Source organism: Durio zibethinus, chromosome 18 (genome assembly GCF_047325235.1).
Source record: "Durio zibethinus cultivar Kanyao isolate XHJ-2024 chromosome 18, ASM4732523v1, whole genome shotgun sequence".
Taxonomy (NCBI): domain Eukaryota; kingdom Viridiplantae; phylum Streptophyta; class Magnoliopsida; order Malvales; family Malvaceae; genus Durio; species Durio zibethinus.
In genome coordinates, this window is record NC_143179.1 from 12,481,469 (window position 1) to 12,500,415 (window position 18,947).

At 27.0% G+C, this 18,947-nt stretch overlaps 1 protein-coding gene across 1 annotated transcript; it reads left to right on the forward strand.

Annotated features, from left to right (window-relative positions):
- The first annotated feature begins 16,652 nt into the window (after window positions 1-16,652).
- On the forward strand, window positions 16,653-17,920 carry LOC111300560 (gibberellin-regulated protein 4-like). The gene is made up of 4 exons (XM_022896193.2): window positions 16,653-16,839; window positions 16,972-17,013; window positions 17,145-17,178; window positions 17,497-17,920. The coding sequence occupies exons 1-4, from the start codon at window positions 16,777-16,779 to the stop codon at window positions 17,676-17,678; spliced, it is 321 nt and encodes a 106-aa protein (XP_022751928.1). The 5' UTR covers window positions 16,653-16,776; the 3' UTR covers window positions 17,679-17,920.
- The last annotated feature ends 1,027 nt before the right edge of the window (window positions 17,921-18,947 follow it).

An 18,947-nucleotide genomic window follows, 5' to 3' on the forward strand; every position in this document is an offset into this window, starting at 1 on the left:
TGATCATATATATTTAATGAGTATAGATAATTTTTGTATTATGAATTTTTTTAAAAAATATTTTTTTTAGTTTTTTTTTTATTTTTATCTTACATATTTAAGTAATTTTTATAAATATGTATTTTTTAAATACAAATTTATTAATTCTAATAAATCTAAAAAAAACTTATATTGTTAAATAAAAATTAATTGATTATATATATAGTACATGTCACTAAAAAAAATTTTATATACTGACATTTTGTTATACTGACTTTCAAATTTTATCAGTAAAAAAGATTTTTATTGACGAATTTTTAATACAATCAGAATATACTATATTTATACCAATATTTTATTTAACCATTGATATAAATATTTTTTTTGACGATATATGACTATCCGTCATTATAAATATGTTATATACTGACGGTTATTAACATAAATGTTAGTATAGGCTCAAAACAAAAAAAAATTATCGGCTTACAAAAAATTAAATGAAATTATTAAAAGTGTTTTTGACCAAAAATACTTTCAATAATCCATTCAAAAAATTTTGGAGAGATTATTAAGGTATTTTCGACAAAAAATACTTTCAATAATCCATTTAAAAAATTTTGGAGAGATTATTGAGGTATTTTCGACAAAAAATACCTTCAATAATCTATTCAAAAAAATTTTTACATGGATTATTTACTGATGGTCAAATTTTATCAATAAAAGAGATTTTTACTAACAGATTTTTAATACTGTTAAAATATACCATACTTATACTAATATTTTATTTTATCATTGGTATAAATAAATTTTTTTTACGGTATATGACTATCCGTCAATATAAATATGCTATATATTAATGGTTATTAATGTAAACGTTAGTAAAGGCTTAAAAAAAAAAAACTATTGGCTAACAAAAAATTGAATGAGATTATTGAATATGTTTTTTGCCAAAATGCCTTAAAAAATTCATTTAAAAAATTTTGAAGAGAGATTATTGAAGACGTTTTTGGTCAAAAATACCTTTAATAATTAATATAAAAATTTTTGAAGGGGATTATTAAAGGCATTTTTGTCAAAAAAATGCCTTCAATAATCCCTCATAAAAATTTATTAAGGGATTAAAAACGCTTTCAATCATCATTCATAAAAATTTATTGAGGGGATTATTGAAGTTGGAAGGGATTAATGAAAGCATTTTTAACCAAAAACGTTTCAATAATCCCCTCAATAAAAATTTTTATATGGATTATTGAAAGTATTTTTTGTCAAAAACGCCTTAAATAATCCCTTAAAAAATTCTCAAAATGTTAGAGGAAGGAATTAAACCTATGATCTTATGGTTAATAGCCATATGCTCTAACCAACTAAGCTACTCTAGTATTTTTGTAAGGGATTAGGCATTTTTGATCAAAAACGTTTTGAATAATCCATCAAAAAATAGCAAAAAATTATTCAAGGTATTTTTGTCAAGAATGCATTAAATAATCCCATTTAATTTTTATGAAGGGATTATTCAAAGCGTTTCTGGCCAAAAACACATTGAATAATCCAAAAATTATGATAGGCTTATGAAAGCAAATCATTTTCTTTACCTCTACCTCCCACCGACTCACATACTTAATCTTCACCTCTCACCAACTTCTCCACCCATCGATACCCATAACCTAATCACCACCTCTCACCAATTCTCTCCACCTCTTACCAACTCTATAAACTTTATACCCATCAGCACCCATTATGTTTTAGAGCTGAATTAAAGTTGAAGCATTAAGACTCTTGTCATTTCTCAAAAGTATTTTTCATTTTCTGCATTTCAATTTTATGTCATCGAGCATGCCTTTTTTTGTTTGTATTTTTTGTTGTATTGGATGAATCTAGGCTCAAAATATATATAGAGGATTTGAGATTTAGCCATTAGTAATAGCACCAAAATGATTCTTTGATGCAAACTGGTTCACATAATTTAAACAAAAAATACCCAAATCTCTGCAAGTAGTGACTCAACACATTTACAATCTTGGTGAAGGTATAACAAAATAGTAAATTACATTATTTAAAAAATATTTTTAAGAATTTAGTTATTAAATTACATATTTTTCTTGTATGTAGGTAATGACAATCAGCTTATGAACAAAATCTTATATCTATCTTATCTAGAGGATGGGCAGCAACTCTTTAGAGATCCTTAAATAATTCTGAAAATTTTAGCAACTTCAGTAGTTGCTTAGGTTGGTGAAGTAAGGGAAGCCTATAACAGTAGTCAAAATCTTGTTAGCAATTCATTTATTTATAGTTTCTGGTATGCTTGACTTGACGTTGGAAACATTTCCTATGTTAATTGACTGATAAAAACTTAATTTGACATGAAATTCTTTATTAGATTTTACTAATTAAACATGTATTCAGCCCAATTTAGGATGGCATCATCTTACTTTGAAAAATTATTTATTTATTTTAAGCACCATGTTAGTAGATATTCAATCATAGATATTAATGTTCTTTTTTTTTTTTTTCAAGATTTGGTACAATGATGTTAGTTCTTAATTTATTTTAAATTTATGGATTATAAAACAATTTGGTTATTGTTTTATTTTAAATGTTATTAAATTTTTTATTTTTTTGTATATTTTTACTTTATATGAAACCATATCATATTATGATTATAATTAAATTAATATTAATAATTCAAAATATAATTCAAAAATTTTTTTTTACCAACATCTTAAAATTTATATCGAAATATTTTACTATTAAAATATTTTTGGCTATACTGACAGTCATCACGGACTGTCAGTAAAAGTTAAAATGCGTAAGGCTATACTGATCGGCATTAACCATTGGTAAAAGATATACTGATGGAGACATCATCAATATAAGTTGAAAAAATTACAACATACGAGATTATACTGACGAAAATAATCGTCGATAAAAGGTATAATACGAAACACACAATAGTTGTTATACCAACAGCTATACATATAATGATGGACTAAAACCGTTAATATATCTTTGTTACATATTTCGACAGCTTAAAAATCGTCAGTATAGATTTATACCGATAAGGGATATATTGATGGTTATAAATTCGTCGAAATAAATGTTTTAACCGTCAGTAAAAGATTTATTATGCTATATCAATGGATTTTTAAATTTTACTGACGATTTTTTGAGCATCAATATAGAACAATTTTCTTGTAGTGTGTACAAGACAAGTGCTATATTACCCATCTCTATATCCATATGTGATAAAAAAATTTAAAATCATATTCATCCCGATCTCCATCCCAAATTTTAATATCCATTCTGATCCCTATTAAAATAAAAAATCAAATTTCTCATTGAATTTAAATAAAATTAACATCTTTACCATCTTCCACCTTCACACCCAAGCCCACAATCTCTCTCTTTTTCTTTATTTTCTCTCAAGATTGTGGCCTTCTCTAATTCCATTCTTCTTTGTCCCAAAAATTCAAGATCAACAACACTGTGATTTAAAACTCAATAATGAAGCCATCATGTGGGTTTGCTTTCAGATTCAACTATTATCATACGTGGATTTAATATAATTTTACATTGAATTTATTTAATTATATAATAAATCATTAATTGATTTATTTGTCTAATTTAATTTATTAATTTTCATTGTTCAAAATTTGAAAATTTAATTTAAAGGTTTGAAATCTAAAGAAGGGATGCAGAGATTAATAGTATGGCTTAATGAGTTTTTATGTGTATAAAAAAATTAAGTCGGCAAATTCATGAGTGTGTATTCAAAATTCAAACGCATAATTAAGATTTTAAAGTTAGATTAAAAATGTTTTACTACTTCAAATAGGATAAATAATTGAGACGAATATATATATATATATATATGTGTGTGTATGTGTGTGATATGTGTAAATCATTAAAATTGAACCATTAAGACTGCCTACAATTATGTTAACCAATAGTTTCTCCCTTTTTTTTTTAATTTACTTTCATTATGACAAAGATTGAGTTGTTTATTCTTCAATGTGGTGCTTTGAGAATTGAGGTTTTTATGGTCATAGCATTACCCTACAATGAAGGAAACAATAAGGATATTGAGCAATCAACATATACGCGTATCTTTACCAATAACATTTGCTGAGCTTAATAGAAGTTTTCTTCACTTTAGGGCCACCATGGCCCCACGAGAGATGAGATTTTGGAAAATGCAATGCAATTAAGGGTACACACTCTCCTTTCCTCAAATTATATATCAACATACTCAAATTTCAATGATTTTATTCCCTAACTTGTTCAAATAGTGAGATAAGGTTGGTTATTGCTGATAACCACTTTGTACTAACAATGCCCTTGTTTGTTTATTAATTTTTTAGGAACTTAGGGGTGAATTGATAGGAGAGAAGGAAACCCAAAAGGACAATGCTTCAAAAATATCTTAAGATAAAAATTTTTCTCTTGAATTGAATTGATATACATCTTTACTATATCATCCATTAGTAATATTAAATAAAATAAAAAAATATTATTATTTTAATATAATTGTTTATATTTATTTTGGTGTTTAGAAAGAGACATAATGAATCAAATAATCTATTTTCCTTAATTTTAAGATGTATCTAGTTTTTATCACTTGAGTTAAATCGAGACGAACAATTGTTTACCTTTTGGTATATACTACGTAGATGAATTAATAAGCCATAGTTTATCATTCAAACACTTTGGTATTTGCATTAAAAGATAGAATCAGTGCCTAATTTTTTTTCTTAAAAGAGAATTAATAGATTATCATAACTATTTTAACAAACTTTCATGAAATAAAGGAAGATCATATTATGATTAATAAAATCTTAATTTAGTAATAAGAAGGAAGTTTTAGAATATTAAAATTTTAGATTTAAGTTTGGTTATTTATGAATTTGATTTAATTTCGTGTTAAATTTGTTTAATTATATTATAATTTATTGATTGATAATTCAATAATTTATTATGTATAAATATAATAGTTAATTATAATTATAATTTCTCTTATATTCATAGTTAAAAAAAAAAAAAAAAAAAAAAAACGAAAAGATAAACCTATATAAAAAAGAATGCTATGACACAGGGAAAGCTAATGTCATTATGTCAATTGAAGAAAAGAAAAGCTAGGCTATCAGTGACCCTTTTGAAAAGTAAACATGACTAGACTCCAAACTACACATCAATTCCTTGATCAGTCATCTCCGTCCTTTTGGAATGAAATGCCATTTCCATTGTGAAAAACATTAATCAAATCTAATCATTGATTAAGCAAAGTATCTTTAAAATTAACTGCATGTATTAGATTAAGTCATTGATGTGATGTTCCCGTACAAATTTATCATTTGCCTAATGACCAACAAAAGAAAAGTACCCTATTTTTTATTTTTTCCAAAAAAGAGAAATTTTACTTTTAAATTATTATATTCAATTAATTCATCATGAAAATTGTTAAATGTTGCAATTATTTAAAATGAATTAATACAAGTTCAATTAAGATCTATTTATAAAAATAATTATTTAATTATTAAATAAACATATGTCAACCATATATAATTAATAAGTTATGTATGCTAATGGATTTTATATGGGATTCAAATGTTGAAGTTGGAATTTGAATTAGATCTAGCTAGTACAAAGATGTCACCATAGAATATGGATTCTTCTGCACATTTAGTCCTTTTTTTTTTTTTAATCTCCATTTAAGATTCCTTTGGCACATCAACATTTGGGCAATAATATAATATTCCACTTCTTTTTTCCATCCCAAAGATAATCTTCTTTATTATATAATTTTTTTTATGGTAGAAATGAATGAGGTGGAACTTAAATAGAATATCTACTTCATTAAAATTATTGAATGAGAATGAAAGTTTTCTGCCTTGTTTTTTTTAATTTGATTTGATTCTCCTAAAAAGGATATTATATATTTATATCCCTTGACAACTTAAGAATAATAAAAAGAAATTCAACCCAATCAAACTCAGATATTAATTAATATATCTTTTCTCTCATTGTAAATTTTTTTAATTTTTGCAAAAGGAAAAGGTTTCTGATTTAATGCTTTTAACTATCAATATAAACATAAACTAATTAATTATTAATTATGAATTGGTTTTATTGTACTTTCTTTCAACTTAAAATTCAATTGATTCCATGAAATAATCTGTTGGAAAGGGATAAACATAAATAAATAGCTGAGTAGTTGACCTATGATTAATTGCAATTATGATCCGCATAAGTATAGACGATGAAAACTTTTTTCCCTTCCCTTTGGTAATAATAGATCATGAATAGCAGTGTTGTGCGTGGAATTAAAAGTTACCTATCACTTATCTAGCTTTAGCCTTTACCTTACTCCTTCCTTTGGGAGATTAATTTATGAATTTCAATTATTTCATCTAGTCACATAATAATAATAATAATAAATAACTCTTTTTGTTTTATTTTTTACATAAAAATACGAGTAATAATAATTAAGATTATATCGAATTTGGTTTAATTTTTTTAATATTGTATAATATTATAAAATTTTAAAATTCAATCCAAATTTGAATCAAATTTTTATATGATTCAAATTGAATCGAATCGAATTTTATCGGTTTGATTTAGTTTGGTTTATCGATTTTTAAATTTTATTTTTTTTATTTTATATATTATTTTAATATAAAATTTTCATATATTTAAATAAATTTTGATATAAAATTATTATTTTTATTTTATAAAAATTTAAAAAATATATAAAAACTAAGAAATATATAAAGTTTGATTTAGTTTTTTTGATTTTTCACTTCTTGATCCGAAATCTACTTCGAATCTAATATACAAATTTTATATCCGAACTTGATTTGAATTAAATAAAAAAATCGATACAAACTGAATCGAATATTACAAATTTAAATTGATTTTTAATTTTTTCAATTTTTTTCTCAACCCTACCTAAAAGTTTTGACCTTTACAATCTATCTCTAGAGATAAAAATCTATTTGAGAATCTAATAAAAAATTTTCATGGTAACATATATTTTATGATTAGATCCTTTCAATCATATTTCAAGTAAAATCTCAAGTTCTAACAATCATATTGTTTTATTGAAATCAAAACATAAACCCTTTAGTTGAACTAATTTTCTTTAGCAGCCCAAAAATTTTGGGATCATAAAATTAAAGAAAAAACAAAAATCATTGAAAGGAGGTGCTTTTTTAATCATATTATTAGCTTATTTTTGTAAGACATGAGAGATAAGATATTTATCATAAATTTTTGTCCCCCTAAATTGAAATAAAAAGAGATGGTCAAGGCAACCACCTGCACAGCTTTAGTGCAATAGTTGCATGTTATTTTTTTTTTTTCTTCAAGGTGGATTGGCCTACCATGGGGCTAATTGGAGATCCAAATAGGCCAACCGGTTAATGGTTTTGGGGATGTCATTTTAGTGGAAAACGGTGCTTTAAACTCATACAACAGGCAGGCTTTGGGTGGTCCAGTGAGAATGAAAGACAGTCATCAGAAAGAGAAGATAAGGTTCCCTAATACATCATCATCATAAATTTTCTTTAACTAAATTTTTACCACCAAATGATTTTGTTTTCCTTTTTTTATTTTGCTTCTTTGTGTATCTGAAGATTTATAAAGGCACATAGCTGGAAGCTATTTTTTCCGGTCAATTGTCTCCTGCAATTTCACTACACATTGAGAGAAAATGAAACCCCCTTTTCGAAAAAGAAAAAGACTCAATTTGAAGGTATTTGTTAGCCTACCGAATAAAATTTTAAATCTATTATTTTAATAAAAAAATCACTCAATTTTAAAATTTTGAGAAAATTGAAATTTGGGTAATTTAAATAATTCTAAATTAAAAAAAAAGATTTAGGAAATCCATCAAAATAAATTTATTAAACAAGATTAAATTATTGTTTTGCATACAATTAGAATCCAAAGAAATTACCAATCAAAGTTGGAAATTCCACTTAACATTCTAGAATACATATATATATATATATATATATATATATGAATGATGAAATTGGCATATTACAATATGTGGGTGTACCAAAAATAAAAGTATGAACAAAATTCCAATAATTATAAGAAGTAAAAACTGAAAGAATTTTCTAGGCCTAGGCCCTAGAAGGGTGATTAATTAATTAATTTGTATTTCTTTCAAGCAAGAATTGCAGTCAACAAGAAGAAGCAGTTGCTTGTAAATCAAGGAAGAAAATAACAGTTAGTGGCTGCTGTCCGTCTCATCTGTAATTTGGAAAAACATTAATGGCAACATTTTTGCGAATTAATTGTTCGGAAACTAATAATTTTCTCTAAAATGACAAAAAGTTTAGTGGCAATTCTTTTGATTAATACCTTTGTCCTTTGGAAGCAAATTTCCAGCCTGAAAATGAATTTTTTTCTTTCTCTTTTTCCTTTTTCTTTTCTCCATCAAACTATTCTTCTCTTCCCACCTAAAAGCTCAAAAAAAAAAAAAAAAAAAAAGGAGATGGTAGGGTTAACAGTTTACTTCATTAGAGGAGTTGGATTATTGGACCAAAGCCACATACCCTTCAATTATATTTGAGATTGATGCAGACAAGATTGACTACAAAGTTCTAAAAACCTTCTCACACAATTGTTTTTGTTTTTTATTTATTTTTTCATTGAGCATTCCTGGGGGATTACCTTTTCAACTTAGGGTTATTGGATATGTCTATTCTTCTACATGAATCAAAAAAGAAAACAGCATCATCATTTACCATCAAAGAAATCTTAGTTCTTAGCTTGAAAAGGTTGACTGAGAATTGAAGTTCAAATACATTCTTTGTATCGATCCCTTTTTAATTAAAAATATTATATTTTGGTTATATATGTATACGAAATTATCAATTTTTGAATTTTAATTATCGAAATTAAAATTTTAATATTCTATTAACAAATCATGCAACTGTTAATAATTTTTTTGTTTCATTTTATAACTTTATTTTGAGGTTTTTTAATTTAATAATGAAAAAAATTAGAATTCTGCTCTTTTGAGCAAGATGATTATGCACTGGCATCAAAGCAAATGCTCAAGTGCCTTCCTATTGGGTTTTAATTATGTTATCATATTACTTTTAAAAAACCTCCACACTTTTCTTATGCAATCTTGGGTAAATTTTTTTTAGTAAATTGTAGTAATAAAATTTTCTTGATTTCTAAATTTGGGTATAGATGATTGTTAATTATTGTGGATTTTTTGTCTTAAATATAACAAATGAAAATCAAGGGTAGGGCCACCAATTATGCCAGCCTGGGCCAATAGTAAGCTTTTATGGTTTTGGGCCCCTGGAGATCTGAGAATTCACAACTTAAGGAGTTTTGGCCTAAGGTTGTTGCTTTGGGTCACCAGCAGTGTTTGTGTGCTTTGCAAGTAGCAATATGGCTCCAGCTTCTCCAAGGAGCTTGTAGGAACTATTCACTATCTAGCTATGGCTCCTACCCCTGCCAAAGGAACATGGCATTTCCTGTTTTAAAAGAGAAAATTCTTGGTTAGAAAATATAATTTCTTCACAACCAAAATAGCTAAAAAATATTTGACTCAAATGATAAGAAAGTTTGTTTTTCTCTTGACTGCTTCAAGTTTGAATTTGTAGAAAAAATATAATTTTTCACAAATTCGTTAAATTGATATAAATAAATTTATTTAAATTGATTAAAAAATAAATATATTGGATGAAACTTAAGAATAATTTGCCACTAAAAAATAGCTAAAAATTGTTTCCAATGTCACATCTTTCCCACAACTCTTACATAATAATTGAAATTTGACAATTTCTTTTTTAAAATTCAATAATTTCTGATAGGTAGTTAAAAAATTTTATATTTGAATTTTACTTATTCTCACAAACAGAATATAAATAACTTCATCTTTCCCACAACAAATTTAAATAGAAAGGTTGGAAAGTCGGAATTCAGAGAAATAACAAGATAAGCTACTGGTGTAATAATATTGCAAAGGAGAGAGGTGATGCAATAAATAATAATGGAATGAGGAAACCTTGAAAATTGCAAGAAAAACAAATGGGAACAGAGATAAGTAAAATCATAAGCCTTAATAATGGCATTCTGACAAATCTACCCAATACTCCCCCACATATTCTACAGTTAATAAATTTCCGGAACAGAAACCAAATTATGAGGATTTGTGGGGGGAATAGCTACTTAACATCTGCACTTGGCCCTACTTGCTTCCCCCTGGCCATTGCACTAATTACTGTAGCTTTTTCAAAAAAAAAAAATGATTGAAAAGGAGGGCTTAAGTTCAAAGAAGCAGCTAGCAAACTTGTACCAATGATTTCTCAGAGGGTGCAGGGTTGCTTGCAAGAACCCATCGATCCGATTGTTTGTTGTGGCTTAACCACCTAAATAATTGACTGTTGTAGGGCAATGAGCCCACATGCTGGGTAGCTAATCTGGGTTTACTTTGATGAAAGGTTATCAGAACAACAAAGAATGATGAGGAAAACAAATAATCAAAGCTTCAAAATAATCAATTCCACCATTATTTTTCTTGCTACAGCTGTCCTTAATGCTTAATAATGGTGAGGAGTCCATGGATTTGAGTCTAAGGTTGTAATAAATAGAAAATGCTATGTCTTTTGAATTATATATGATTGTAAGTTGTCCTACAATCTTAGGACATAAAATTGAACAGAAAGGAAACCCTGAAAACACCATTTCCTGATGCTTTTCCACGTGCTAAGTGCTAATAACATCATCCATCACTCCTTTTTTCAGCTTGCATAACAATCATGTCAACTCCCATTTCATGAAAAACAATAATGAGTTTCTGGCACAACAAGCTTTATTCACTAACATTAAAAAGCTTTTTTTTTTTTTTTGCAATAAATCATAATGCACCTCATTTGTTATAATTAAAATCATACTATTATAAATATTATTATTTTATATATTGCTGTTGAAGTTTTTAAATTTTATTAATATATTAAAATAATATTATGAATTCTTTTAATTATTATAAGAATTTATTAATTTCATAAACAAAACTAATAGGACAAAAATTTTGTTTTAATGATTATTATCTATTTTTAATAAGATGAGTTCTAATTTTCGAATTCTCTTTTCCTCTGTTGAACTACAAATGTATACAAAATTAAAAAGAAAAGAAAAAGAAAAAGAGTAAGTGACAATAAATTTTGGTTAAAAACCATTATTATTTTCATGACATCAAATCCAAATATCCGAAGGATAACTTTAGCCTTTTGAGTGAGGGCTATGGACTCTATATATAAAAATATATAGAAAAGAATGGGTTTGCTTTTGTGCATAAAATCATCCCTTTTTTTTATAGTTTTTGACTCCAAAGCCTGCAAGTAAAAGCAAAACTTTCAGTTCAGCCCAATACAAATTTATACGAACCCACTTCAAAGGTTGCTTTTGTCCAATACAGATTCTGCTTAATTGGGCCGAGCTGGCACAAATTAAATCCTATTTAAGTGCAATTCAAACTTTTTTTAATAAAAAAAATGGTAACATGGAAATGGGAGAAAAAAAATGCAAAAGTGATGAGATTTGAATATTAAATTTATTGAATAATAATTTTTTTAAAAATAATTACGTAAATTAATTAAATTAAATTTTGGATTCAATTTACAATTTCTTTTGTGAATAAATTGTCAAAGAAAAGAAAAATTTTCATTTAGCTAAAGTTTAAAATGTGAGCTTTAACCTAAAGTTTCATTAAGCTATCTCTTCACAAATGAAAGCATGAGAGTTCCAAGTTGAACATTTTTCATTTTTTCCCTAAGATTTTTAATTATAAAAAAAAAAAATTAAGAGAACTCATGTTCACACATTATTTCATACAAATAGTCAACAAATAAATATATAGGCAAAAAATTAAAAAAAAAAAAGTTTTGCATGCTATGTTGCTAAAGAAAGCTTAAAAATTCCTCTTCTAAGTACTAGTACAATGATAATATTTGTTTTATAAGCAAGTTGGAATTTTTTCCCACCAAGCACATGGTTTTACAATCATGATCAGTCACCCATAGGTAACACATCTCCAATCACATCTCTATTTAGGAGTTTAATATTGCAAAAATAATTTTGAGATTGGAAGGTTATTTTCTTTATCAAGCTACTAATCAATGATTGTCTCACATATATAAATCTTATGTGTTTATTTAAAAAAAAAATTTTGAAGGAAAAAAAATTTTTTGACACTTCAAAAATTTTCCTAAACACTCAACAGAATAATCTTTCAATAGTTCTTAGTTGAATAATTGTTTAATTACGTATATTGAGAACTATGTATTTGATAGTATTAACAATAATATAATTATGTTTTTTTTGTTTTAAGATATGAAAATTTATTGTGGACAATTGTAATAATATAACAATATATTATTTCAAATTTTTATTTATAATTTTTCATATATTATAAATGAACATCTCCAAAAAAAAAAAATAATGGACCTACCACTATGAAGAAATATATGATTATATAGTAACATTCATGTGGTCTGTATATATTGTAATATATAGTAGCAATTGCTCCTTTCCAAAAACGGAGAAAAATTAAAAACGAAGCAGGAAATCCGGTAAGGAAGCAGGGCATGAATCAAGATCCTAAATGCCGGATATACATTAAAGAAAATTGCTCCCATGTGCCCACATGCTAGAACATGCGACTGAGAGAGTAGCCATATATAGTCTTTTCCGTGCTATACCTTGCCTCATTTATGGACTTTCATTTTTAAAATAACCAACCATTTTATTTTAAATTCTAATTTTCTAGTTAATCACGATGTTTAACATGCATTATTTTTTTAGATAAATAAATCGCATATTGAAAATAAAAAAAATATATTAAAATTTAAAATTTAAACATGTAAAATACTAATTTTCCATGTTATTTACATATATATATATATATATATATATTACCTTTGTCTTATAATGATTTTAAGGTATGCAACGTGTAACTTTTTCGTATTTTAAATCTCAACTTGTTTCATAATCTCTACAATTAGAATCTCAAATTTTAACTATTGGGGTAATTCAAGTGCTAGAGATCACATCATCGTGTTAAGTTTTGATCCTTTCATAGAAGCATTTATAATTAGCTTGGAATCAAGGATCATTGTTGTTGTTTTGAGAATATAATATCATGGGTTAAGAGCTTTTATGAATAAAAATGCTTATGTCTGTAAGATATTGGCATCGTGTCGGTGATCATACGTATAATATTACATGGTTAAGATTTGAGAAACATTTTGTTCGTACTATTATACTTAAAGATATTCATTTTGTTGATGAAAATTCAAGATTAGACAATGACCAAGATTGCTGTAACTATCAGGCATGTGAATTTGTTTATGACTTTGCACATGTGAAATAAGTTATCTAACCATGCATTTTCACACCAATCCGTAACTTTTTTTTTACTACTAGGTTAAAAAAAGGTCTATCTTCTATTTATCCGAAAGAAAAAGGATGGAAAATAAAGTGAGAAAGGCAATTAAAAGAGTTTTTTTTATTATTTTTATTCTATTTTTTTCAGTTTATAAATGAAAGTGAAAATGGAGGGAAATTGAGGTAGCAAATCACCATGGGGAATTTTGATTAAGAAGCAATTTTCAATGTTCCAAATTTAGCCTAAACCAAGTGATCAAAATGATATTAGCTTCGATTCGTGGCATAGATGGCATGATAATATGTTTTCATTTAAGAAAATATTCCCATGTTGATTAGTGCTATCAATTATATCCATCAATCTCTCATCTCACTCACTAAACCAATATTGATGCACTTGTTTTATAATACTTGTGCTATATATTTTTCTTCATGCAACTTACTTATGCTTTAATACTTTCAAAAGTTGTTAAAAGATTCATATATAATGAGTACGATTTTATCTATAACTTTAGTAGTAATCTATTATTCATAATTACGTATCTGAAAACTTGTTACTGTTAATAACTTGAATTGCACATGGCTTTAGCCTTGTATATTCTATTATTAAAAAGCGTCTCTAACTTAAAAAATAATAAAAAAAAAACCTTGAATTGCTCAAAAAAAAAATATATATGTTTAATGTTCTTCATTTGTGATTTAATTTTTTGTAATGTAAAGCAAATCACTGTTTTGGAATAAAAAAAAATTATGAGTGTTAAAATTTGAATTTATGGTTGTTACTTTTTCAAGGTAATTGTATGAATATATTAAGTTAAATCCTGAATTTGTTTGTGTTTTCAATTTGAAGCCTTCAACTAATGTTTGTGCAAGAGTTAGAATGGAAATTAATGATACACACCCTAATTTCATTTTTCTCTAATTTGATCCTTTCAAATCCATTAATGCAAATTTCCAAGTAATTAGTTTAAGGGGAGGGATCAATTTATATGAGTATAAAACTTTTTAGTTTTATATTTTTTTTAATCATTAATTTCAATAATTCAAAAGATAAAAATATTTTTTTTTAATTTGTCTCTCTAATTTTTTAGATTTATTAAAATCAATTTTTTTTAAAAAATGTGTAAAAAAATATAAAACTTTTTTTTATATAACTTAATCCTTCTCCTAAATTTATATTTATAATGGATATTTACCTTGAGATCAAGGGCGGATCTATATATTTAAAATTATGATATTTATGAATACCTTGGAAAATTTTAAAAATAAAAATATTTAAAGACTAAGATTTCTTTTAGATACCTCAAAAAAAAATTGTTTGCATATTCTTTTCATCTAAAAAAATAATAAATTTATCGATAATTTTATAGATATTATAAATAAATCCGTGACTGCTTGAGGTTATATTTAAATAGATGATTCACTGCAACGAGAATACCTTTCCTATACTACACTTTAATTAGCACATTTTGTTTTTTATTAAACCCTCAAGAAAAGCAATACATAAGTTCCAATACAAAAATTACATACCGTAGACCTCAATTGCGTCAACCTTACAATTAGACATGGATTTTGCCAAGTCGAGCTCGAGCAATAGTGCCAACCAAAAAAATCTTTATCAAATTAATGTTTTATTAGGATGATCAATGAAAATAATTCGCATTGTAACATCATATCATTTTATCATAAATTTCATTAGATGATTTATCATTAATCATCTAAATGAAGTATAAATAAATTAATTTACTATCAATAAAGATTATTGTCAAATAAATGAAATTGGAAGATGTATAAGGCTTTTCTTTGTACAAAAGATTAGTCCCAATGCTATCAAAGTTTCGATGGGGGATTTGCTTGGCCCAATTTATGATTGAAATGACCAAAACCATGTAAGAAGAAAACTAGATACGTCGGTGAAACATTGCAAGTTTACAATGGGGTCTTTCGTCATGTTCACAACTTTCTTTGTAGTGTTTGTCTAACAAATTACAGCGCACGGTGGTCGCTTTTGACAACGCGGCGCAGCTTTGAGTCACGTGCTTTGCTCAGTCTATGTATCTGCAAGGGGACAAAAATATATGTTCTTTTTCCCATTATATAAGAAAAATTATTATTCGTGACATCTCAGTCAAAATTGGGCCCCTTTACCTGCCACGACTGAACTAACTCTTCAATGCAGTGCACCGGCACCGCCTTTAAAAACAAATAGCAACTACTAAATTATTTATTTTTTTTCATAAATAATTATAATTAATAATCTCTTAATAAAGTACTAAAAAATTTGTTTCCTAATTTTTATCAATTTGTGAAAATTTCAAAGAAAATTTTCCAAGTAAAATGAGAAAAAAAAAAGAATTGAATGCCATTCTTGTTTGTTATTAGTCCTGATATTTTAGTTTTAATTTTCTTTTTACTATATATGAAATGAGAAATTCTTTTTCATCCGACTTTTCTTTTTCCCCGATAACTTCAAGAGTGATTAACATTTAACATTAGTTCAAAATAGAAAGGGGGATAGCTTTTTTTTTTTTCATAAAATTTGTTTATGTCAAATTTTGGACTAAAATGTAAAATTTGATATCACAAAAGAGAAAGAAATTAATTAAAAATATAAGTAAAGAATGTTTTATGCATTTGCATTCCGACATTTAAATTAAAAGTTGATTATAAATATGAAGTCATAAAAAAAAGTAAAATAAAGATAAAATAAAAGAAAACCAAATAATTAGATAATATTTAGATGATTTTATTTATAAATAGAAGGAGAGGAGATAATCTTTGATGAAAGAAAAATCATTTTGCTATTTAGATCTAAAAATATACTAATAAAATTAGACATAATTAAACAGATCATATTTTGTAGGATCGAATTGAGATCATTTTCAAAATAGATAAGGTTTGAGTAATTATCATTATTTTATATGGAATTCAGCAATTGCATTATTCTCAACTGAAAGTCTGCAATTGGACCAGAAGAGGGTGAGATTTCATATTTGAGAATAAAAGAAACATTATTCTTGTTCATTTTTCTTGTAGGAAAGTGGGTAAATTTTATTTGCATAGTAATATTAATATACAGTGAAAGACAACAAATCAGTTTGATCATCAGTACAAATTTAACCTTCATGGATAGGTGTCATTCAGATCATGGAAAAAAGCCATATTCTAATCTGCATGAGCAAGTACAGATGAAATTTCCCTTCCCAAGGTCCCAAACTTCTTCACATGAAATTCTCTATTTATACTCCACAACACCCATACCAGCTTCTTCAATCAAACCCCTTTCCTTTCGTTAACATTGTACTCTTATTTTGCTTTCTTCTGCAATTTTCTTTTTCTTGTTTTCAACATTCTTGGAGAAGGTTTAATTTGTAGCAAAAGGCCATGGCTAAACTTGTGGCTGCCTTCTTCTTGGCTCTCATTGCCATCTCTATGCTTCAAACTATGGTGGGTACCTTACTTTCTTACATGAAATGTTCAAAAAGTAAATTGCACGGAAAAGAAGGACCCAAAAAAACAAAAAACAGAATTGCAATATCCAGGAACTGACATTTTTCCTTTGGTTTATTTTCATTTTAGGTCATGGCATCAAATGGAAATGGAGGTCAACACTATGATCAAGTAAATGATACATCATTTATCTCTTGTTAAAGATTTGAAATGAGTTTTTTTTTTTTTTTTTTTTAAGCTTTCGACAAAAAGATGAGTTCTTACATTCTGGTTTCTTTTCTCTGGTCAATTTCTATCTCCAGAACCATTATGGTCCGGGAAGCCTCAAGAGCTACCGTAAGCAAACTTCAACTCTCACATTTTAAGATCTGAACATTGAAAAATAAGAAAATACCCATGTTGGAGAAATGAAAAGTTAGCTTGGAAATGGGTGTAATTGTTTATTCCTTCTAAGAATTTGACAATGACTGCTAAATCTGAATCCTGCTATAACCAGTTGAACAATGGTTAAACTCTTTAGAACTACCAATATTTTGTTCAACTAATTGCATAAATATATCTTTTCCCTTTCTCGAACTTGACAAATGCTCCAAAAAAGCATAATGATAATGTTGTTTTCTCAACTTTTTATTTTTGGTTGAATGAAATTATCAGAATGCCCATCACAGTGCACGAGGAGGTGCAGCAAGACCCAATACCATAAGCCCTGCATGTTCTTCTGTCAGAAATGCTGCAAAAAATGCCTGTGTGTGCCCCCAGGTTATTACGGAAACAAAGCTGTGTGCCCTTGCTACAACAACTGGAAGACCAAGGAAGGAGGACCCAAGTGCCCTTAAACTTAGAAGAATCTTTTCCCCATTTTCCTTCCTTTACATATCCCTATTTCCAACATAAAAACCAAGTTCCTAAATCATAATTAAACTAACTATATTTATATTGTTACCCTATTTATGTGTTTTGGAAATGTGCTGGATTTTGTACCACTTTTTCACTTCATGGAGGTACCCACCCCTGTAAATGAGAGTGGCTAATACTTGTTTTTATTTGTTAATGAAGGTTTTATTTAACTAATCTAAGATATATATCTTTTCGTTCTTTCTTTGAAGTAAAATTGAAGAGTGGATTACTTATGTGTTTTAGTGTAAAGCCAATCAATCAAATATCTTAAATCTGGCTCAGCATTTATTCATTTACTGAGGTACAACACAAAAAAATGCCAGTCATGGTCACTGAGGCAAAGTATGTGAAAAAAAAACTGTCAAACACATGCCAACAGACCCGAGATTGGTGGGGGTAACTGGTGTTGCAGGCTTTCCACGCTGGATAACTTTGCAGTTTTTGAACGAAGACCAAACAAAAATGAAAAAAATCTTACAGCTTTGGATAGACAGAAAGCAAAAGGTTTCTGAACTCTCTGTCTTACTTTTGCCCTGAATTAAAGTCTAGATTTATTCATAGGCTTGGAATATGGAACATGGTGCCATCATTCATATATGTTTGCCTCTTGGAGCATGCTATTGAGTAGTAATTGTGGGTTAAATTGGGTTGGCTGAGAAATTAAACTGAACTTATGAATTTGGGCAAATTTTTAGTAGTATTTTTGAATTTGTCCATTGTTTTTTTATTTTTTTTATAGAAAATATTCAAACCTTCTCTTCTAGCATGGAATACGCATTAGTCATTGTATCAAAGAATGCTCGTACAAAGCGTTAAACATGAAGAAATCAGAAGTTTCCTATCCAGTTTGGTTAAATCCTTACATGTACTAAGAATTTATCTTCATTGTCAAGGAATAAAAGACCCAATGATGTAAAAAAAAAAAAAAAACACAAACTATGCTTTCAAGCTTTGTTTTTCCACATTGTTTCCATGGATCTAGAGCATTTGAGATCTGGATTGCTGGATCTAAATTTGCATTGACTTGTTGAGATCAATAAATCCTAAGAAAGGTTGAAAAGGGATCCTTGCAACTAAACTCGATAATTTTAAATATGACATAGTGATATTATATAAAAATGATATGAAAAAAATCATATATATTATATATATATATATTAAAAAAAGTGTTTCATATTTATTCATGTTGATATGAATTTTGATACAAT

Bases quoted from the DNA above. Each gene is read 5' to 3' on its own strand.
- LOC111300560 (XM_022896193.2), top strand. From the start codon at position 16,777: ATGGCTAAACTTGTGGCTGCCTTCTTCTTGGCTCTCATTGCCATCTCT. The intron at 16,840-16,971 runs GTGGGTACCTTA...TTTTCATTTTAG, and splicing joins TCTCTATGCTTCAAACTATG to GTCATGGCATCAAATGGAAA. The intron at 17,179-17,496 runs GTAAGCAAACTT...TGAAATTATCAG, and splicing joins GGGAAGCCTCAAGAGCTACC to AATGCCCATCACAGTGCACG.